Here is a 23,560-nt window from a genome sequence, read left to right on the forward strand (position 1 = left end):
GGAAAAGACATGTTGGCAAAAGGTTGAACTGCCATTATTATCCCTGGCAATTATCTCCGTACGTGTCAGTGATGCTAAAGGTAGGAGTTTCTGGAGGCAATCAATTGGCAGTGTGAGCACTGAGCACACAGAGGAAGCTCTCCTAATTAACACATTCTGACCTGAGATCAGATTCATACGAGGTTTCCACTGGACACACGCTGGTCTGACGAACCCATTCTGACCTGAGATCAGATTCTAAAAATGTCAGTCGTTCTTCGATTTTTCAAAAAATAGCAGACCTACAAGCTCGTATCGCGCCACTCGGTGGCGCGATATGAGCTTGTAGATCTGCTATTTTTCAATAGCTAAAGCATAACATGATGCCGACACCAAAACGGGTGCCCGTTCAGAATGGGTTAAGGTAAAGAAGAGAGACCTCTGTGTGTGCAACTGTAAACTGTATTTACACAGTGCCTCTTTTGTTTTCTTTTGGGTTTTCTAAGGTAAAGAAGAGTAGACCTCTGTGTCGTGCAACTGCTGTTGAATTAAATTTACAGTGCCTCTTCTGTTTTCTTTCGGGTTTTTTTAAAGACAAAAAAAAACGTAAAGAATGCAACGCTCGTGAGAAAGAACAACAACAACAACACAAACACGTCACACCCCCCCGTGGCAAACGATGTTGACTTGCACACTAGCGTAAAACACGACGCGTCCTCCTCTGTGTCATCATAACATTTTATGGGCCTTCTTTTAACAGTTAACACAAGAGAATGTCACAGACAGAATATAATAGATCAAAGATATAATATAACCTCTGAGGCTGCGCTGAGAAATATGTGTGGGCGGAAATTAAGATATCACAGGTCGCTATAGCGTCATGGCCGACAGACTGTACCAAGCTGTATGTATAGGCATGGCTCTATCGTTTTTGAGCCGGCTCTTAACCAAGTACTACAAAGGAACAATGGGGCAAAGATATAGATATATATATATATATATTCCTACTTCAAGTCGCAGACATCTTACAAAATATCCTGCTCGCCTTTCGACGCCGCATGTGACGTTCCCACGTTCGAAAGACGAGAGGCATCTAGAAAAACAAAAACATTCCCAAAAATGGTTTCAACTAGTGCAAATATCTTACATGGATTTTTTAATATGTTGTTATGATCCTACGCTTGCAATCCTAAATTAGAACCGCAAAATGACTCCTGTAAAATGGGTCTGTGATGCCGACATGACCCGCAAGAGTACATTTTGACGCTAATTTCCCATTTGCTACTTACGTGCCGCTATCGGTCACTTTCATTTCCCCCCCACCCCCCAGATCGTGAAAAGACAGTAATTCCCAAATACAGCAGCGGGCGAGCGCTACAGATTGATAACAGGTTTTGGATCATGTCCAAGGAGCGCTGCGTGAACACAGTTTTTAGTTTTCCAATCTCACACCTCATCCGCAAAGGCTTCTGTTCGAAATGACATTTGAAAGACTCGGCCATTTGCTGGACTCAATACACACTATCCATTATTGGCTCTGAGGGAGTCTGCAATTGTAGTCTTTGTGTGTGTGTGCGTGCGTGCACGTGTGTGTGTGTGTGTGTGTGTGTGTGCGCGTGTGTGTGTGTGCATGTGTGCGTGTGTGTGCGTGTGTGTGCACACGTGTGCATGCATGTGTTTGTGTTTGTCCTGGGCAGTCATCGTTGTTGTGGTCCATTGGTTTTAAAATGCAGGAATATGCTCGTCTGAGTCGTCTCCATCCATCCATCCAAAAGGGCATTAGCAGTCCCTCAGTACATTTGATCAGGAATATGCTCGTCTCTCCATCCATCCAAGGGCATTAGCAGTCCTTCAGTACAATTTGATCCCGTCGCGTTTTGTTGGACAGGGTGACAGACTCCCTTTCATTGATACTTGGGACTTGAACGGTGAGATAATGGGTTTGGCGTGTCATCCTTTCCTTTTTACACATGGAGTCCCAGTGCAGAGTTTCAGCTTGCAAACCGTGGCTCAGCGACGCTCTTGCTATCGCGTGACCTAGAAAGGAGAGAGAGCACAGAGAAGAGGGGTGAACCAGTGACACAGAAACATGTAATTACCTGCAGTGACTTACGTTGGCCCGCTGCACACTTGATGTGTCTATTGTACACTGTTCTACGGGAAGGGAAGATCTGGAGTCTTAACCCATTCTGACCTGAGATCAGATTCTATACGAGGTTTCCGCCGGACACACACTGGGTCTGATTAACCCATTCTGACCTGAGATCAGATTCTAAAAAAATGTCAGTCGTTCTTCGATTTTTCAAAAATAGCAGACCTACAAGCTCGTATCGCGCCACTCGGTGGCGCGATATGAGCTTGTAGATCTGCTATTTTTCAATAGATAAAGCATAACATGATGCTGACACCAAAAGGGGTGCCCGCCCAAAATGGGTTAAACTCTTTTCATTTAATTCTGTGAATTCAATTAACGCTTATAATTATAAATGCTTAAATGTAGCTGCTGTTTGGAAATACCGTAATGAGTTAGTTAACACTTTGGCTCCGCTTGTTGAAACTGTAGAAAGTGCAGCATTTTGGTATTTTTAGCAGTCAGGTCTGAAAGTTATACAGAAATTGTTTTCTATACGAGCATCATAGACTAGAGTATATCGAGTAAAAAAAAAAAACGGAACATCTATGTTGAGAATATATTTAAGCTTTGACCCCGATAGCCTGAACTATATGAATTGGCAGGGGGGGAGGAAAAAAAACAACCACAGTTTTAAAGCCCTAAAAACAGAAACTCTGTGGCTATACTGTATGGTCAGCCAACACATGTGTTTCTGTACATAACACCCACACCGTGTAGGAGGAAACACACAAAGATACACATCATCATCATCATCTTGAACGAGAGACCAGGGAAGGGAATGGAGGTCATGGATAGGGAAGGCTGAAGATAGATAAAGGAGGGAGATAGAGATAAAGAGAGCGAGAGCGCCCGGTTGCCTGGGAGTCGCCGTTTCACTGCAGCTATCTTCAGTGACATCTGCCACCATGTCTCCTAGTAACAGCTCCGCGGTCCCTCAGTGCCCTAGCAAATGCACAATTAATGTCCAGCGATGCAGTCAGCCATCGGCCCCTCGCTCCCCTAACAGCTGATCAGCTAGACAAGTCAGGATGGGTATAGCGAGAAAGAGAACGGAGGGAAAGAGCTACGGAGAGAAAGAGGGAGAGATGGAGCAAAAAGGCGCTACAGGGCCAGGATGACTCCTACCTATGGCTCCCGGTGTTGTTGTTTTGGGCACTGGGTCATTAATTTCCATGTGCCGGCGTCTTACACCAGCAGCGCCTCTGTTCCTCCAGTCTATCCCGCTCTCCAATTTAATTACGACTCTTAACCCGTTTTGGACTGAGGTCGATTAAAAAAAGGCTTCAAAATTTTTTTTTTCTATGTTGTGGTGCTCAACCTTTTCCATGTCAAGGACCCCCAAACTATCTCTACTGGGCCACGGACACCCATATCAAAATATGTAGTTCCAGGGACCCCCCCAGAAGCCAATATTTTAGTAAAAAATGTTTGCTCTGAAATATATATTCAAAGATTTGTGACACATTTTCATGACTTTTCAAAAATAGCAGACATATAAGATTGTAAGCGCGCCATATGATATGAGCTTGTTGTAGATCTGCTATTTTTCAATAGCTAAATTATAACATAATGTTTAAAACACCAAAAGGGGTTCCCGCCCAAAATGGGTTAATTGTGGGCCTCGGCGGAAGGCCCCAGCCATAATGTGTTCTAATGAACGCCACAGATGTTCGGCTGTTATGCCATCTCTCGTAGTAATTACTCTTGCGGCGCTACCCGCCCGCAACTGTTTCTCTTTTTGTGTTTCACCTGTAAGTAAACCCCACCTGTTCCTTCCCACTACGTCTCTCTCTCTCTCTCTCTCTCTCTCTCTCTCTCTCTCTGCCCCTGCCGTCAGTCCCGCAAATTAACTTTCACACTCTGACGGCTTACCAAAGGCCATGAAGGACCTACATCGGAATCCATTTATCACGTCTGAACGGTGGCAATTAGATAGCATGTTGTTTTGCGAGACTGTATGCCGCCACATTTTGGTTGTGTTGTACAATGGTTCACGCTTCACAGAGTGCTTTTTGTTAGTTTTTAATCACCCGTGCCATTTCTCTCCTCACCGGTTGGTCTTCACGGCACATGAACAAAACAAGGCTCACTCGGGGGCCCACAAGTGCTTTGTTTTTTCAACGCAGTTTCATTGATGTTTAAAGTAAGCTCTCATACTCCACTCGCTTGTGTGGGCGTCTTAAAAAGAAAGAAAGAAAAGTCCTTTATTTACGCGAATATCCTCCTGCCATTTAGTAAGCAAGCTTCTGTTTCTTTTCCCCCATACAAAGCAAGAACAACATTCATTAAGTTTGTTTACAAAAAACTGAGGAGGACAAAAACATCCCAGGAATGAATCATTTCCGTCTGAGATCGAGGTTAATTCTGAACATCAAATGTTGGTCCAAGTAGAGCGTGTTCAAAAGCACATTCATTTATTTTCTTTCTGTTATTTCTTTCTGGACACAGTTTCTATTTGTGAAGAGGGCCTTTGATGTGAATGCTGATAGGGTTATAACTTATGTTCTTTGTTGTTACGTTCAATTTGTGGATGGCCTCGCATCCAATTACAAATGGCTCTATATCAAAGACTGGGCTTTAATTGTTATTGGCTAGATTGAAAATGGTGTGCTGAAGACACAGGAAATACTACTTTGAAACCAGCTGTGCCATTGTGTACATAAACGCGCACACACACACACACACACACACACACACACACACACACACACACACACACACACACACACACACACACACACACACACGCACACAGTCCAATAATCAGAATAGTGTAAAACGTAAAAAGTACAACATTGGCCCATGAGATGTAGTGGAGTAAGTATTGAAGATTGTAAAAGTGCCGCGAAAGTGTACTCATGAGTACAGTACTTGAGTGAATATAATGTTACTTTACATGGCTGCACGCACATACAGGGTACTCCCAGACAGTCGAGTCACGAAGAAGCAAGATGCAGAAGCTCGTGCGCGGCTGAAACTTGCAGCGTGGGCGGTGCTTCCAATGTCACCGGCCACCTGCAAGTTGCAGCCGCGCACAAGCGTCATTTTCCATCCACCATCTGTTTAAAAACCAGGAAGTGACTGCTCTTATAGCTGCATCTTCGTGACATGACTGTGGAGACCGGGGGCTGTATTTTGCGTGTCTTAAGTACCAGGTCTTATTCCATAACTTGAGTAAACTAAAGACCTGGAGGCGTAATCAATGCTCTTTGACACTCAGAATAGCCAAATGGCATTGATCACGCCTCCAGGTCTTTAGTTTACTCAAGTTAGGGAATAAGACCTGGTACTTAAGACATGCAAAATACAGCCCTGGGAGTACAGACAGGGTGCTATCTCACCTTGGTGGTTTTGACCTTGTTGCCAGTGCTACAGGACCATCCGGTCAGGTCGGGGAGAACCTTGCACTCCTCTCCATCCATGCACGGACTCATCTGACACCACCACTTCTGGGCTACGATGGAGGCTGAAAGCAGACAGAAGAACAGACAGAGACCAAGTTCACTACTTAAGCCCTTATGATAATAATACGGTACATGTCGTCTTAATGGCGAGAAGCTAAAAATAACTGGTCCTAAAAGCCTCACAACGGAAAGGCGTGGTTTTCCGAACTGTTCGGAAAGGTTGTGGAGAATCTGGGAGTCTCTTTTCTGGGAGAGTCTCTTTTCCCGGTGTGTCGACTAGCTGTGCAGGGGTTTGAGGTTAGGTTTAGGCATCATTCCTGTGAGGTAAGGGTTAGGGTTATAGGCATAGCATTTGTGAGGTAAGGGTTAGGGTTAGGGTTAGGCATAGTGTTTGTGAGGTAAGGGTTAGGGTTAGGGTTATAGGCATAGCATTTGTGAGGTAAGGGTTAGGGTTAGGGTTCGGCATAGCGTTTGTGAGGTAAGGGCTAGGGTAGGAATGTCCGACATTATCGGCCTCCTGATATTATCGGCCGATAGTTGCATAAAAGGAGGGAGGGCAGAATCCTATTCTTCCGACCGACGCCCCGTCGCAACGGTGCGTCGATCCGTCGCGACGCACCGTCGAAAGGTCCTATTTCGGTCGGTCGGTCCGTCGTTCCCGTCGGTCGGTCCGTCCGTCGCTCCGTCGCTCCGTCGCTCCGTTGCTCCGTCGCTCCGTCGGTCGGTCGCTCCGTCGGTCGGTCCGTTTTTGCGTCGCGACGGACCGTCGGTCGCAGGGTTAGGGTGGATGGATTGATTCTGCCCTTGCTGCCCAAATGGTAACTCTGTCATTTCTCTACCGTTTTGGACGGGGGTGGTCTCTTTGGAATCGTGTGGCCCCCCTGGAGGTTTCTATGGGGGTCTCGAGGTTCGGGGACCCCTGGGGACCCCCACGGACCCCCAAATGGTAACTCTGTCATTTCTCTACCGTTTTGGAGGGGGTGGGCTCATTTGAATCGTGTCGCCCCCCTGGAGGTTTCTATGGGGGTCTCGAGGTTCGGGGACCCCTGGGGACCCCCAGGGACCCCCAAATGGTAATGTCACCTGTGGACACTAACTGTAATTGTCTCGCTGTCTCGCTGCTGCGCTGCGCCGCACAGACAGCAGCTTGTGTCAGTTGTGTGTGTAACATGTGCGTTCGTGCCGTGTTGCTGGTATATTATTATTATTATTATATTTTTTGCGCCGCCGCGTTGTCTCGCTGCTGCGCTCTTGTGTGTAACATGTGCGTTCGTGTTGCTGGTATAGATATTATTGTTATTATTATTATATATCATATCCTGCTTCCCAGCCTCCCCGTCCTGGACGGCGCAGAACAGCGTTGGATCGCCGGCCGCCTATCGTTGATCGCCCGCCGTCTCCTCGAGGACCGCCGACGCAGATGGTTTACTGCTATATGCCATAGTGTTTATTATGAAAAATATATTCCAATTACTTTTCGGTGCGCACTCATCCTGAATCCAAGCAGAGGTCCTCACAAGTAGGCCTATAGGTAAAACACCGCCGCCACAGTCCCAATGGCCCGTGCGCAAAAAGTTGATATTTAACATTGGCTATAATCTGCCAAATCTCAACCGATTGGTATAATTCCAAAATTGTATACACTCAATGAAATTTATATTTTCCATTTTTCATGGGCCTATAAGTCATAGAGCCAGAGAAAGGAGAGATATGGTATAGGGAAGCACTAAGCCCTGTTAGCCATGCAGCCGATTATGTTTCATGAGCTGTGGTGGCTTCACTTATACAACCTTTATTCAAATAGTTGCAAATGTATTAATAAAAATACTGAGCATGTATGTTTGATATAAGGCCAAACCTCATTTGAAAGAATATATTCAGAGTATACTCTTCATTAGCAAACTGTACCAAACGAAGGAAAAACCCCCGCGGGGATAACTGACGTTATAAGAAGATAACGCCCCTGCATGACACCTCCCTGGCCACCGTATAGCGCATTGACAGGTCTGTCTGTCTGTCGTAGCATGCAGATAGACAGATAGGGGGGGGGGGGCAGTTTGACAACAGCGGCTGACACATGTTCATTGATTATGATTAATAGGCCTACTGTATACAGCTACTGTGCTGCTGGATCGTCGATAAATGGACTATAGGCCTACTGGACTTTGACGTTAACGTTAAAACAGAGGCCAGCCAGCGGTACCGTGACCACACCGTTCGTTGTGTGTGTGTGTGTGTGTGTGTGTGTGTGTGTGTGTGTGTGTGTGTGCGCGAACTTCGAGACGAGTTGGTGACAGTGGTTTGTATTTTGATTTGAAATAAATAATGATGAATAGATGTCTACTGTTCATACTTGTGTGTTTTTTTTAGACAATAGACCACTTAGCAATTGCTTTAACTATGAAAGAAATGAAGACGATGAAGGATATCGATGAAATGTATGTTTCACTATATATAAAATATATACCTTGACTCTCCCTCTGAATGAAATTAAAAATCGGGTCCTAATAATTAACCCTAAAAATCTATAGACCTACCCTTAGGTTTAGCTGGAACACACGCTCAGCATCGCGGGGTTAATGGTAGGCCTACTTGGTAACTATACTTAAAAGGTCTACTTTATCCCATCACAACTATAGTGATTTTGCAGCTATTTTCAATGAACAGTATGGTCTATTGTTGATTAATGTGGTCATTTCAATCTAGGCGCCGTAATGCGCAAAATGGAGTCGACCGGTGGCCACTGATGGCCTATTATTCCTATAAATTCATATCATGCCTGTTGGTGAAATATAAACATCTAAAATGGTTCAGTAATAATTAGCATAAGTTATTATTAACGAAAGTGTGTGTGTGTGTGTGTGTGTGTGTGTGTGTGTGTGTGTGTGTGTGTGTGTGTGTGTGTATGTGCACACATGTGTCACACATGATGTGTGCTATATATTTTATAGCTCTAGAGACGCAGAGACAGAGACATATTTATTTAAAATCATCCTGGCACGTAGGCCTATAGACAACGGCGTCAACTCCGCGCAAGAGCCAAAGCACCCGCTGGCAAAATAATAAGCCAATAATAATAAGTTAATATATATAGGCTACTCTAAGGTGGGCACCTGTCGTTATAAACCTTCTGCACTTGCCTATAAAGCCAATGAACGGAGCTCATTTCTCTCTCTCTCTCTCTTTCTCTCTCTCTCTCTCTCTCTCTCTCTCTCTCTCTCTCTCTCCATCTGCCGTGCACATGCAAAGAGCGCATGCAGGTATCCAACTATCCAACATTGATAAACTGGTTCGCTTATATCCGTGCAGTATAACATCAAAGTCCAGTAGGCCTATAGTCAATTTATCGACGATCCAGCAGCACATGCAGTAGCTGTATACAGTAGGCCTATTAATCATAATCAATGAACATGTGTCAGCCGCTGTTGTCAAACTATCTGTCTATCTGCATGCTACGACAGACAGACAGACAGACCTGTCAATGCGCTATACGGTGGCCAGGGAGGTGTCATGCAGGGGCGTTATCTTCTTATAACGTCAGTTATCCCCGCGGGGTTTTTTCCTTCGTTTGGTACAGTTTGCTAATGAAGAGTATACTCTGAATATATTCTTTCAAATGAGGTTTGGCCTTATATCAAACATACATGCTCAGTATTTTTATTAATACATTTGCAACTATTTGAATAAAGGTTGTATATCAGTGAAGCCACCACAGCTCATGAAACATATAATAGGCTGCATGGCTAACAGGGCTTAGTGTTTCCCTATACCATATCTCTCCTTTCTCTGGCTCTATGACTTATACGCCCATGAAAAATGGAAAATATAAATTTCATTGAGTGTATACCATTTGGAATTATACCAATCGGTTGAGATTTGGCAGATTATAGCCAATGTTAAATATCAACTTTTTGCGCACGGGCCATTGGGACTGTGTTTTACCTATACTTGTGAGGACCTCTGCTTGGATTCATGGTGAGTGCGCACCGAAAAGTAATTGGAATATATTTTTCTTGCCACATTATAAACAAGTTTACTTTACCTCCTCACTGTCCTCAGTGTTTGGGACGGGATGTAGGCCTGTATCATGTGCTGTCTGCGTGCATATAGCGCTGCGCTCCAGTGAAATTGTCATTGCTTGAGAAAAACGGATAAGGGCAGCAGGCAGGTCGTATATAGAAAAGTAACAAAGTTTATTATAAGCTCGGAGATAAAACAGGTAAGTATAAAATCATGTAGCAGGATATCAAATATAACACTATACAAGTAAAATACGTAAATGTATAGGTATAACAATGTGGCAATTTATACTGTATGACTGGCAATTATTAAAACGTAGCAAATAGCAATATAAATAGGCACTGTGTTGAGATTTGACGGGATGTATGTCCTCACTTGTGTATTGTGTGCAATTCTGTACTGCTGTTCTGTGTGATATGCAGTGTTGTGCTTGTGCCACTGTGAGGCGCCAAGGCGCAAGGTATGGGATGCATGTTTGTCTAGCTATGGCGTGATCAGGTAACTCGGGTCACATGACCACTGCCTGTGTGTGGAGCGGACCGGTGTTTTTTCATTCAGTGATTGTATTGTATTGGGTCTGTCACCGTGAGAATGATGCGTGACAGGGAGCCCTTAATATAATAATAAATATGCCATGCTTGGCTAAATGGATCTAATCTTTTCTCCGAATGCAACGTGTAAGCTGCAGAACTTCTCATAACTTAACACACTGTATCCTAGGCAAGCAATAATCACAAGCTCCTCTTGAAATGTCCACCTCAGGAATCTGGATAATAGCACAGTGTTTGTTCCCACCCAATCTCCTAAGCAGCCCAAAGATTAGCGCACATATATTATCGTATACACATTAGTACACACGACCACAAAAGATGCCACGGCAAATCAAGTGCACACCAACGATCACTGCAATAAGCCTATATCAAAATAGGATAACACTTCTATCGAAAATCACAGCAGTAAAATACAAACATGCATGTTCACCAATATAGGGGCGCTAAGAGACAGGTGAAGCCAACCCTGAGAATATTCCACCCCTGTAAGCAGCCCTCTGAAGCCTGAATGACCGCTGTACCCAATGTACTGTACACTACAATAATACGTGCCACACCGTTAAGTTAGCAAATGCCCAATAATAATAGTAGCTATAATAAACACTATGGCATATAGCAGTAAACCATCTGCGTCGGCGGTCCTCGAGGAGACGGCGGGCGATCAACGATAGGCGGCCGGCGATCCAACGCTGTTCTGCGCCGTCCAGGACGGGGAGGCTGGGAAGCAGGATATGATATATAATAATAATAACAATAATATCTATACCAGCAACACGAACGCACATGTTACACACAAGAGCGCAGCAGCGAGACAACGCGGCGGCGCAAAAAATATAATAATAATAATAATATACCAGCAACACGGCACGAACGCACATGTTACACACACAACTGACACAAGCTGCTGTCTGTGCGGCGCAGCGCAGCAGCGAGACAGCGAGACAATTACAGTTAGTGTCCACAGGTGACATTACCATTTGGGGGTCCCTGGGGGTCCCCAGGGGTCCCCGAACCTCGAGACCCCCATAGAAACCTCCAGGGGGGCGACACGATTCAAATGAGCCCACCCCCTCCAAAACGGTAGAGAAATGACAGAGTTACCATTTGGGGGTCCGTGGGGGTCCCCAGGGGTCCCCGAACCTCGAGACCCCCATAGAAACCTCCAGGGGGGCCACACGATTCCAAAGAGACCACCCCCGTCCAAAACGGTAGAGAAATGACAGAGTTACCATTTGGGCAGCAAGGGCAGAATCAATCCATCCACCCTAACCCTGCGACCGACGGTCCGTCGCGACGCAAAAACGGACCGACCGACGGAGCGACCGACCGACGGAGCGACGGAGCAACGGAGCGACGGAGCGACGGAGCGACGGAGCGACGGACGGACCGACCGACGGGAACGACGGACCGACCGACCGAAATAGGACCTTTCGACGGTGCGTCGCGACGGATCGACGCACCGTCGCGACGGGGCGTCGGTCGGAAGAATAGGATTCTGCCCTTGCTGCATAAAAGTTTAATATCAATATCGGTTTTAATTCATTTACATTTCTCCTGAATGTATGATGTTTATTTTTATTTGGAAAACCTTGTTACATTCATCAATGCATCCAGCAGGGCATCACTATAAAATTAAGCATGTTGTGTTAATTCCACGACCGCATATATCGGTTGATATCGGTATCGGAAATTAGGAGTTGGCAATATCGGGATATCGGCAAAAAAGTCAATATTGGACATCCCTAGATTGGAGTTAGATTTAGGCATAGTTTTTGTGAAGTAAGGGTTAGGATTAGGTTTAGGCATGTTTTTGTGAAGTGAAATGTTAAGAGTTTAGCCACAACCTGGAGCGACACACCAATGAAAGAGTGAGTCCCAAATTCCAATACCCCAACTTCCACACTGGCTCACTCCACTCGCATCATCTCCCCTCGCGCTTTAGTCCCGCCTCAGAGTGAAGAGGATTATATGCGTGTCCAAAGGAATCAAGCCGGCTGGACTGACAGCCACATTCTGGACTGACAGCCACATTCTGGACTGACAGCCACATTCTGGACTGACAGCCACATTCTGGACTGACAGCCACATTCTGGACTGACAGCCACATTCCAATTCCTCTCACTCGCTACTCCTGGACATGTCATGTCGTCTATTATTAGATGCTGTATTCCTCATGTATGAGCTATTTGACATGCATCCTCATTTCTCCCACACCATGCACAAAAAAACAGCACGATTGTATGAATAAAGATCAAGCCATTATGTAATGTGTTGCTTCAGTAGCTTTGTTGATCACCGTTACTGAGTAACCCGATACTGAAGTAGCCGTTACTTCAGTATCTCTGCAGTTTAATCAAACGGGATACTTATTTCACTCTCAAACCGTTCAAACACACGCATGCAGCCTGCATGCATGTTATGTTGACATTCCAGGATATGAGCACGCAGAAGAAGGTTTTGTCAGATCTAAAACATCCCTTTGCAGTCCACGGCCTTTTTTACCCCATCCTCCAGACGGTGCAGTCATGCTCTCCAGAGGAGACGGTCCATCCAATAACGGGACAGTCAACACTTTCGGCGAGCGGACGAGAACAGGCTGCTAGTCGTACACTGGTTATACACTCGCTGTTTTGACGCCGCAAGCGGCTTGGAGGGCTGACTCGCTTTCCGGTTTTCGGCTCCTCCGAAAGCAAATAACCATTTGGGACACGTCACAAACTATGTCCGGGGAGGACCGAGGGAGCAGAAAGATTCAGAGAGAAGTCCACAGTGACAGGATGGACAGTTTTCAACAGATGCAGAGGACATGCAGCCACACATACAGCAAGGTTAAAGGTCATTTTTATTACTACACTACTAGTCTCTCAAGACTGACCTAAAGGAAAAGAAGGCGCTGTTGGTCCCTTTGTTTTGCAGATTGGTTCCCAGATTGCTACACTACATACATTAAAATGTGAAAAATGCTCGTATCTATATGATCCAAGTGTCTCTAAAGCCAAATGTTGCTGTAGTTGACTAAATCTACAGTTAGTTGACTAAAAATGTATTTTGGCGGGCCTTGATGGTGTCATAATGGCAGATTTTAGACCGAAATGCCACAGAATCCTGTGAAAACAATATGTTGATTGTAAGACATACAGTTCAAGCGTGAATCTGCCCGTTATAGTGCCACCATGAGGCTGGTTTAAACAATGTTTGGTGGCATATCTTATTTGGAAAAGTGAGGATGTGCGTACAAAGTTTGACGGCAATCGGAAGCCGCGTTCATGACCTGAGGCATTTTGTACAAAACAGTCCTGCAAACTTTGGAAAGCCAATGCTTAGTAATCAGGACAACGCAGACAACATTAACTGTGGAAGGAGAGTGGCTTCTTCAGTATGGCACTTGTCACAGAATGGGGATTTGGTGTAACTCTGTTTTCGCGTAATGAAGTCTGTGGATAAATTGAAATTGAACAAGACAGTGCCTAGACTTGGCGCAGCAGTTTGTGGATGTTCTCTAGAGCCTTATCCCAAAGATCCCCATTTATCTCCGTACTCAGCGCGTCGTAAATACCCTGCAGTGAGGGTGAGCTCCTGAATAAGTTATGGACTAGAGATAACGCAAGTCTGTCCCTCTCTGCGTCCCTTCCATAAGTGGATGGAGTGGACACACGCATGTCTCAACATAATCCCTGACGTGCAAGTATATGAAGACATCGTTCTTATATGGGGACCTGCACACTTAACCTGAAGACGAATGAAGGAGCCAAAACTACGACTATGTCTCCAATAGTTCGGATGCCCAAATCTTGCAGTGTGCAGGACTTAGACCTACAATGTGAGAGCAATGCATTCACACATTTAACCCTCAGTCTAGACAGGAGACAGCCGGACGACAGAAAATACCTTAATACCTTCTCTCTGAAACCTCCGTCAATCCCCCTCCCCTCCAGTGTGGATGAGAGCAAGAGAGAGGATAAATCCACAACGTTTTCTCCAACCTGGATAAGCCTCTGGGAAATGGCGCCGTTTACATTGCGTCCTCGAGAAGATCTCGGTTCTGTGGCGCATTATTGTTTCCAAACAAAAGGCCTTCGAAATGGGCTTTCAGGAAGAATTATGCACATCGAACACGGACAAATCCTCTCAAGCCTGGTGTAAGAATAAGAACCATGTCTGAGAGACAGAGACGGAGAGAGAGGAGAAGTGATAATGATTGGGGAGGAAACATGGAGACACCTCAGACGTATGGAAATGAGACAGAGAGGGAAGGCAGACAACAGGCAGTGCAGATAAACACAGAAGTCTATTGTTAGTCATTACCTACCTTAGTCACTCAGTATATCCTTACTGTTGTTGCTGCTATGATTTTCCCACACAAGAATCAATTATGGTTTACCTTATGTCATCTTGTTATCCTATCATAACTACAGAAACTGTATCATAGCAGAGAATATCAGATGAAGGTATGGATGTATTGTAGACACATAAAGGACCCAAATGCTTATGCTCAAGATGTCATCAAACTCCTGAACCAAAACCCAGAAGGAGAGTGGCTGGGGTAGTCTTTCCTACAAATAATATAACATTTTAATGTTATTTTGTGGTTAATAATATTTTCTTTGTGCTGTGTCGACGCATTGTGATATTATATTTTCACCAAGGATATTTGGTGTATAGAGAGAGAGAAGAAAAGGACGGGGCCAAGCATAGACCCCTGGGGGACCCCGGTCAACAACGTTGATATGGTTTAACCCATTCTGACCTGAGATCAGATTCACACGAGGTTTCCACTGGACACACACACTGACACACAAACCCATTCTGACCTGAGATCAGATTCTAAAAATGTCAGTCGTTCTTCGATTTTTCAAAAAATAGCAGACCTACAAGCTCGTATCGCGCCACTCGGTGGCGCGATATGAGCTTGTAGATCTGCTATTTTTCAATAGCTAAAGCATAACATGATGCTAACACCAAAATGGGTGCCTGTTCAGAATGGGTTAAGCGGTTAAAGACATGCTGGGAATGACCAGAAGGGAGAGCTAATACGAATCGAAGAATGTTGCAGAGTCACCGCAATAAATTACCCAGACGCACCGTGGGAGCACAGTGGCCCCCTACACACTGTTATGATGCACGATCTCTGTGGCAGTAAGTGGTTCTAAAAACCAATGGCTGTGTAATGCTCGTTAATGTGGCCATTATGGCGTCAACGACGGTGCTTTGCACTGCGAGCGTGTTATTTAGAACTAATGAGCATGGCTTGTGAGTGCCATTACGGAGTTGGAGCGCGCCACACAGCTTTTCTCACGCTGCACCAGAGGGGGCGGCGGCGGCTCTGGCGTGACACCCCCTCCTCTACCTTGTCTGTCAGGGCAAAACATTAACAGCTGTGCGTAATGACTTGTGATGGTCGTGGAAAAAGTCAAAAGGCTATTGGATGAGTGGGCCAGTGATGAAGGTCAACAGCAAGGCGGTACATTTCCCCTGCTACAATTCTGGAGTGGTACATTTCCTGTAGCAGGGGGGCATACGTTGGTCCGACGTACAAACAGTCCGACATGCGTGGCCGGTTAAGACTCACCGGTGGCTCTGAGTCTCCGACATGGGGTTAGGGTTAGGTTATGGTTGTGGGTAGGGTGTCAGACTATTGCATGGGGTTAGGGTTAGGTTATGGTTTTGGGTAGGGTGTCAGACTATTGCATGGGGTTAGGGTTAGGGTATGGTTTTGGGTAGGGTGTCAGACTATTGCATGGGGTTAGGGTTAGGTTATGGTTTTGGGTAGGGTGTCAGACTATTGCATGGGGTTAGGGTTAGGTTATGGTTTTGGGTAGGGTGTCAGACTATTGCATGGGGTTAGGGTTATGTTATGGTTTTGGGTAGGGTGTCAGACTATTGCATGGGGTTAGGGTTAGGTTATGGTTTTGGGTAGGGTGTCAGACTATTGCATGGGGTTAGGGTTATGTTATGGTTGTGGGTAGGGTGTCAGACTATTGCATGGGGTTAGGGTTAGGTTATGGTTTTGGGTAGGGTGTCAGACTATTGCATGTCGGACCAAAGATATTCACCCCCCCTAGCTATTTGTGTAATTGTTTACGAGTGCTGGGAGGAGGCGTTCCAGCATTACGTGAGCCTGCTATCAGTCTTAGATCATCGCAAAGGTATCAACACAATCGCTTCCACTGCTGAGGTTGCGGTGCCTGGAGTGAGGGGTGGGGGGGAATCTTTGTCTTAAAAAAAAGAAAAACACTTTTGCATCAGTTAGGACATATTCGATTTATCACAATTAACCATTTTGTTGCAACAAATACAATTCAGTTAAACTTGCCGCTGATAGCTCTGCTCTTAACATTTTGTCTTCATGTGAAATTACCGCAGGCAGCCAGGCAATATCTGTGAATTCGCGCCAACTATTTCCGGCCCACACAGCCCAATACAGCAAGAGGAGGAGGAGCAACAAGCTTTACGAGCAGCAGCCGACATGTCTTAGTTTTAAGCGTTAACATGGCTTGGGCGATGCGATCAGAAATCACTATTTACATCTGAACGTCGGGCGGATTGGACTGAACCCTACAAACCCTCGCGCGCACTCAGATCAGCCAACGCAGGGAAGCTGGAAGTGCCCTCACTAAAAACGCCGGGACAACGCTCCACACGTCCCAAACTCTTCTCCCTTCTGGCTCCAAAACTGTGGAATGCACTTCCCATTGCAGTCAGAACTGCAGCATCACTCCCAATCTTCCGCCGTAGTCTGAAAACCCACCTTTTCAGACTCCATCATGGCCCATAGCACTTACCCCACCGCCTTAGATAGCATTTCTGTAGACTTAGATAGCATTTGATACAGACTTATAGCATGTTCCGTAGACAGCACTATAATTGCATTGTATGTAGTCATAGCACGTCATAGTACATATGTATAGCATAGTAGTATAGATGTATAGTTTATATGTATAGCTTCATTATATAGATATTCCACTTTTACTTTCTTAGCTTACGCATGTTTCTTGATAAATGTTTTTATGTGATCTATTCCCATGCTTTTTTTGTTCTTGCTTAAAGGTTTTATGACATTAATTTTCTTTTTTTTTTCTTTTTTCTTTTAGGTTTTATGACCTCAATTACACCCACGAAACCTGAACTTTGAACATTCAGTGGATTTTCTGTGGTCTGAAGTTTTCTTTGGGGTTTGGAAGCCCTTTGAGCTGCAATGAAAACAGGCAACACAGTGAAAACAGTGACATCTGCTGGCAAATCCCATTGACATATATGGGATTTGCAGGCTCTTACATCACTTACTGCCGGCAAATCAGAGCACCTGTTTGAGCCAGAAAACCCCAGACCACAGAAAGTCTACTGAATGTTAAAAGTTCATGTTTTTTGGGTGCAATTGAGATTAGAAAAGCTAAAAAAAACAAGAACAATTCCAAAACTTTTTTTTAATGTCACAATCCCTTTAATGTAAATCGCTCTGGATTAAGAGCGTCTGCTAAATGCCTAAATTGTAAATTGTAAATTGTAAAACAACAACGTTGGAGTATTTTTCAGAGAAAGCAAAGAAACGACAATGAGTGGATCCTTATGGGAGGCATTGATCCTCATGATGGGAAGAACGTAGGCGCTGTCTAGCAGCCTGGGCAGCACGAAAGGTTAGTGTTGAGCTTCGGCTGATTGGAATTGATATAAACCTTACAACCTGCCATCTGACGGGTATGGAGACCTTCAGGGTTCAATCTTAACCCGTCATCTGATGGGTTCCGAAGCGTTTTGGCGTCATGGGTGTTAAAGGTGTAGTGAAATGTGTTTTTCACACTTTTAGAGCATATCATATGTCATCATATGGGCATACCTAACAATGGATGCCGAATGTAAATACTTTCTTAAAACGAAAACGTACTGCGTGATGACGTGTCGAGGCCCACATCAATAAAAGCCAATAGAAATGAAACTCAGCCGTTTGAGTCCCATTCCTGCGCGTCCGTCCAAACACAGCTGCCACTGATTACAGAAATCCTCCCGTTTTTAATCCTATTCATGATGACATCCAGACAGTGTGTTACTCGCTTTAAGCTTAATCATGACGCTAAAATATGTATGTAAGGTTGTGTACAGGTTAGAGATAACCCCCTGGCTTTGCTGCAGGTCTCTCTGTCACTTGTAAACAAAACCACTGTGCATGTGCGTGCACGTGGTCGTGCATGAGACGGACCTACATCCCCATAGCCTGGAGGGATGCGACGCTCTGATTGGTTCGGAAACTAAGATCCTGCCGTCTGAAAGGCTGAAACTTAAAAATAAAATGCCCAAAAAAGCCATTTCACTACACCTTTAACCCATTCTGAACGGGCACCCATTTTGGTGTCAGCATCATGTTATGCTTTAGCTATTTAAAAATAGCAGATCTACAAGCTCATATCGCGCCACCGAGTGGCGCGATACGAGCTTGTAGGTCTGCTATTTTTGAAAAAAATCGAAGAGCGACTGACATTTTTAGAATCTGATCTCAGGTCAGAATGGGTTCATCAGACCAGTGTGTGTCCGGCGGAAACCTCGTATGAATCTGATCTCAGGTCAGAATGGGTTAAGATGCTCCATGAATTAGCCAAGGAGTGAGCTATAAGCTAAAGTAGGGAGCGTAATGCATGGGTATACAAGAGCAGGCCTAAAGCAAGACATTGGATTTCAGTTATAACCTTTGAGTCATACAATATTCTGAATGAAGAGTGTAGGAGGGAGACATAGACTGCCTTGTTGTGAATGCACTTTGAATGAGTGTGTAAAGACATGTGGCTGATTTGAAAATTAATGTGTAGACAAAACAGGAAAAGGGCGCACGCCAGTGTTGGTGAGGTGCTGGCCTAAGGCAGTAAATAAGTGAAAATGAGAAAAAGGCCGCACACTCGTAGCCACGATGCTGTATATTTATTATTATCCAACGTTTCGATCTCTAGGAGGTCTTTTCTTCAGGGAATGATTCAGGGAATGATTTGAAGATGAATACAACGGTGGCATTTGACTCTCAGGTCCTGCATGCCATGAACTAAAGCAATGCTTCATGTTGCACCCACCACCTTTATTTTAATTGACGTTATACAGATTTTAATACGTTTCAGGCTTTTTTTGTATTATACCCCCCCCCCCCCCCGACTTCTTATTGTATTTTTACTCCTTGAACTGCAAACGTGAAAGTTTGCATAAATAAGAGTTTCACCTCATTTGCAATTGTGTTGAGACAATCTGCAATTGTGTTGAGACAATAAGATTGATTGATTGATTGATTGACTGACTGATTGAAGTGTGGCATGGAAACCGACAGGTTTCTGTGATAATTGTACCATTTCAAAGGACCCCTCATCCAGCCAGGCAGCCAATGTGCTGTTTGTCCTCAGGGTTACATGTAGGCCTATTAAGACCAGACCTGGACAAAAGTATGGGCTCGCAACTCCCTTTGTAATGCTCCAGAAAACTTTTATTCAGCGACACAGCAGGCAGGACAGGACATACAGTACAACGTTTCGACCGTGAGGTCTTTCTCAAGTTAAGACCAGACCTGTTCATTTCCTGAGACAGTGAGGGCCCGGAACTCATCAGTTCAGGACATGCAACTCCCCTAGTGGGCTTTTATTATGCACCAGACACTGTTTTATTCATTTTCTAAGAGTATTTTTATATGTTTACGCCAATGCAAATTTGTATTGCATTGTTTTTTCTACCCCGAGCACAAATTCCAATCAATGTTTCATTGAAATGGGTATAAATAATTACATGGGTTGCATTAAAGCAGTGGTTCCAAAACTGGGTGTTGAGGCCCCGCAGCCTGCAGGGAGGTCCCCAAATAATTTTTTGGGGGGGTCCCCAGATGATTATAGCTTAATTTGCAACATTGTTTTCTCACTCAACAGTAAACAAACCAGCATACAGTAGTAAGTGACTGTAAAAGACCTGTTCAATACAAAATTGGCCAACTAGGCAAATATTACGTATGAAAGAGGCAAACATTGTGAAACTAGCCAATCTACAAGCTCACAACGCCTCGACCTGCAAGGCGTTGTGAGCTTGTGGATCGGCTATTTTAACAATATGCTGGTCCCCAGTTGAACCGTACACTACAGAACACACCGATTCATTCCTGCCCAGACCTTCTCTCCCCTCTCTGTCTCTGCAACACAGTTTCACCTCAACCTTTCGCTGCACCAACCAGGACAGAATACCTGAGGAGCCTCATGCCCTGGGCTGTGGCCGGCTCAGCACTCTCCACTCCTTTGACCTTCTGAGTTTTGCAAGAACTTGTGCACATTATAAATAAACTTTATTTTTTCCTCCTTTTTTTAACGGCATCGCTCCTAGAAGAGGGGGCGAGAGAGCCGTCTAGTTCTCAACCACATTGTTTTGTTTGTTTGTGTTTGTTTGTGTTTGTTTGGGGGGGGGGGGGGTCCCAGATGACAGTCAAACGTCAATTTAAGGACCTTTTTAATACCAAATAATAAAAAGAAGAAAGAAAAAAAGCCAGTACTAAAACTATACTAGGCCTATAAACATTGACCAAATTGTCAAATAATATGAGAGAAATCATGAAGTGAGTGCTGTCCCGCGTCCGAAATGGTTGAGAAATGACAGTTACCGTGCGGCGGTCCCTCTACTGTACTGTACTGTCACTGTACTGTACTGGCACACCCGAAAGCATCATATATACAGTTAATATGTGCGTGTGTGTTTGTGTGTGCGTTAGACTCAAAAACATGTTACCCCTTTTGAAATAACCTTTAAAATTGGTTTTACCCTTTAAAACCGTTTAAAGATTTTTTTTGTTCTTTTTTGTAAGAAATGTTAGAAAAAACTCACACCCGTGTGAAGTAAGGGGCGCTTTACCAACCATTATCATCTTACATCATCGCATACAAACATTAAACTCTTGTTCATTGTTAATGGCATTTAATGTTTGTGTTAGTGACAAAACAAACGTTAAACTCTGTCCATTGTCAATGGCGTTTTTAATGTTTGTCTAGGAAAGACAAACATTAAACCTGTATATAGAAGGGGCTAGCGCCCCTCAAAGGACATATGATGTCACAGTGACATGACGCCACTGTGTCAATATGACATCACATCACCGACCACATCACCCCCATATTAAGCTACCCTCCACTGGTTATCCGTTAGTTTCAGAATTGATTTTAAGTTTTTAATCATGACTTTTAAAGCCCTGAATGGCCAGGCTCCTAGCTATGTCTCTGACATGCTGAAACCCTACAGGCCTGTGCGCCCACTCAGGTCCTCAGACAAGGCCCCCCTGGAGACCCCTACAGCTCAGCTTGTCACTAAGGGCGGCAGGGCCTTTGCAACCCGGGCCCCCATACTCTGGAATGCCCTACCTACTGACCTAAGATGCGCAAAATCAATATCCACATTTAAAACTCTGCTGAAAACCCACCTTTATCTTAACCCTTGGACTACCAGTCCCAATTATTTTGTTTGGGTAACAAATTGGCATATTTTTAATTCATCGTTTTAACATACAGGAAAGATCTGGTGGATTGAAGAGATGTTTTTTTTTTTTCATTCATTGCAAATGTATTCTCTCGATTCGCCACCAGATGGCGGGAAAGCACCATTATGCTGATTTTGGCTAAAATAGATGGATCTTCCTAAGTCACTTCCGGTTCAACGATCAACAACATCCTGTAGTATTTTGACCCTAGTCAATAGCTTGGCTGGTCCGGATTGCTAAGCTAATGCTATATTTTTCATAACTAAGTCAAATTAACCTCAAATCAACCCCAAAAGATCACAAAATATCACATTCTTTACAGCGACGCACATACAGACGGCGCGCGTGCACGATAGCGCACAATCACGCGGATTTCGGCCGTTTTTTGGTAAATTACATCCAACATTAGTGATATTAGCGAAATGTTTTTAATTTTTGCTCTTTTGACCCCGCGATAACTGATATTGATTGTCATTCCGTTTTTTCCGTTAACGGGAGGTTTAGATTTTTCGATTAATTCTGTTTTTTCCGTGAATTGTAGGCCAAGGGTTAAAACTTTCATTATTGTATTATTACTTGCGCAAGCAGAGCGCGCAAGTGATAATTTTGCCCGGTCTTCATTCACCGTGACAGCCAACCCGCCATTTGATGTGTATGCAAAAAAAACAGCAAATCTCTGCCTGGTTTGCTGGGACCAGATCACATAAATGACCATATGTCTTACGTCATCATTTAGAGCTAGTAGTCATACGTATACTATACTACATAATCAGTAAAATAAAATAGCAAATTGTGCCTGATTTGCTGGGACCAGAGTACATGGTGTGTATATGTATGACTAGCTCTCAATGATGACGTAAGAAATATGGTCATTTATGTAATCTGGTCCCAGCAAACCAGGCACAAATCCGCTGTTTTATTTGCATACGCATCAAGTGGCGGGTTGGCTGGCACGGTTTTTGGCGCAAAGTAACCACAGTATACCGCTAATCAACTTACAAGTATTATTACAGAAATTGAAGTTAGAGACACATATTACTCTGATCATGATTTAGTATTAATATCACTATAGTCCAAGATGAAATACATTTAAAACAATTGACAATTTACAATAAATAATAAAATAATTATACTGTATAACATATTTTAATTCAGTTTATATACCTTTTTTTTCATCACATATCAATGATTTATTTTTCTTTGAAAAACTAAAAAGGGATCTAGAATATTTCTAAATTGATAAAAGTGTATTTCTTATATAGATAGAAACTTGAACCATACTTAATAATACTAGGTGTTTACATGCATAAAGTAGATAGGTAGCAAATAGTTACACCTAATAATTAGACATTTCAAACGTTCCTTCACAGAGATACTGAGATTCCACAGTTTACAGCGGTCGGAAATACTTGCGCGCTCTGCTTGCGCACTAGTTGGCCATTTATGGCCTACTAGTGTGCAACAAGCAAGTATGCACTCGACAGAGTGCAGTTCTAGTTATGTATGTTTTGTATTTTTATGCCGGCTATTGCATGGATTGATCTTGTATTGTTCTCTCTTCATTATCATCATGACATGGAAGCAGCAGCCATTATTAGACCCTGCATGTGTTCCCTTTTAGTTTTTCCTTTCTTACTTTCTGCATGTCTACAGGTGATAAAAACACACCTCTCAGTCTTCCTGCTTGCTATGAATCTCATTTTCACCCTTCATCTATATTCATGAAAGGGGTGCACATTACAACACATTGTTTTTCTTTCTCCAACCCGGAATATCATGGAACAGATATGGGTGTGCCCTCACTCAAACAGTGGTGGAAAAAGTACTAAGAGTAACAATACCACCATGTAGAAATACTCAAGGTCAAGGTCTGGTGCACAAATAAAGTCAAAATATCAAAATATACTGCTTTAGCTATTGAAAAATAGCAAATCTACAAGCTCGAAAGTTAAAGTACTCATCATTATGCAGAATATTCCGTTTTACAAGGTAAAACTAT

The 23,560-nt window shown here is 43.9% G+C and overlaps 1 protein-coding gene across 1 annotated transcript in view; it reads right to left on the reverse strand.

Annotated features, from left to right (window-relative positions):
- Positions 1–895: 895 nt before the first annotated feature.
- tafa4b (TAFA chemokine like family member 4b) overlaps positions 896–23,560 on the reverse strand; it is a 63,554-nt gene continuing 40,889 nt past the window's right edge. The window contains exons 4-5 of the mRNA XM_083770563.1: positions 5,455–5,579; positions 896–2,016 (exon numbers count right to left, since the gene is read on the reverse strand). Of these exons, the coding sequence (XP_083626689.1) occupies positions 2,005–2,016; positions 5,455–5,579 (137 nt within the window). The 3' untranslated portion in view covers positions 896–2,004. The remainder of the gene's footprint in view (positions 2,017–5,454; positions 5,580–23,560) is intronic.

The sequence above is a fragment of the Protomyctophum parallelum genome (genome assembly GCF_964188405.1).
Source record: "Protomyctophum parallelum genome assembly, chromosome: 8".
Lineage (NCBI taxonomy): Eukaryota > Metazoa > Chordata > Actinopteri > Myctophiformes > Myctophidae > Protomyctophum > Protomyctophum parallelum.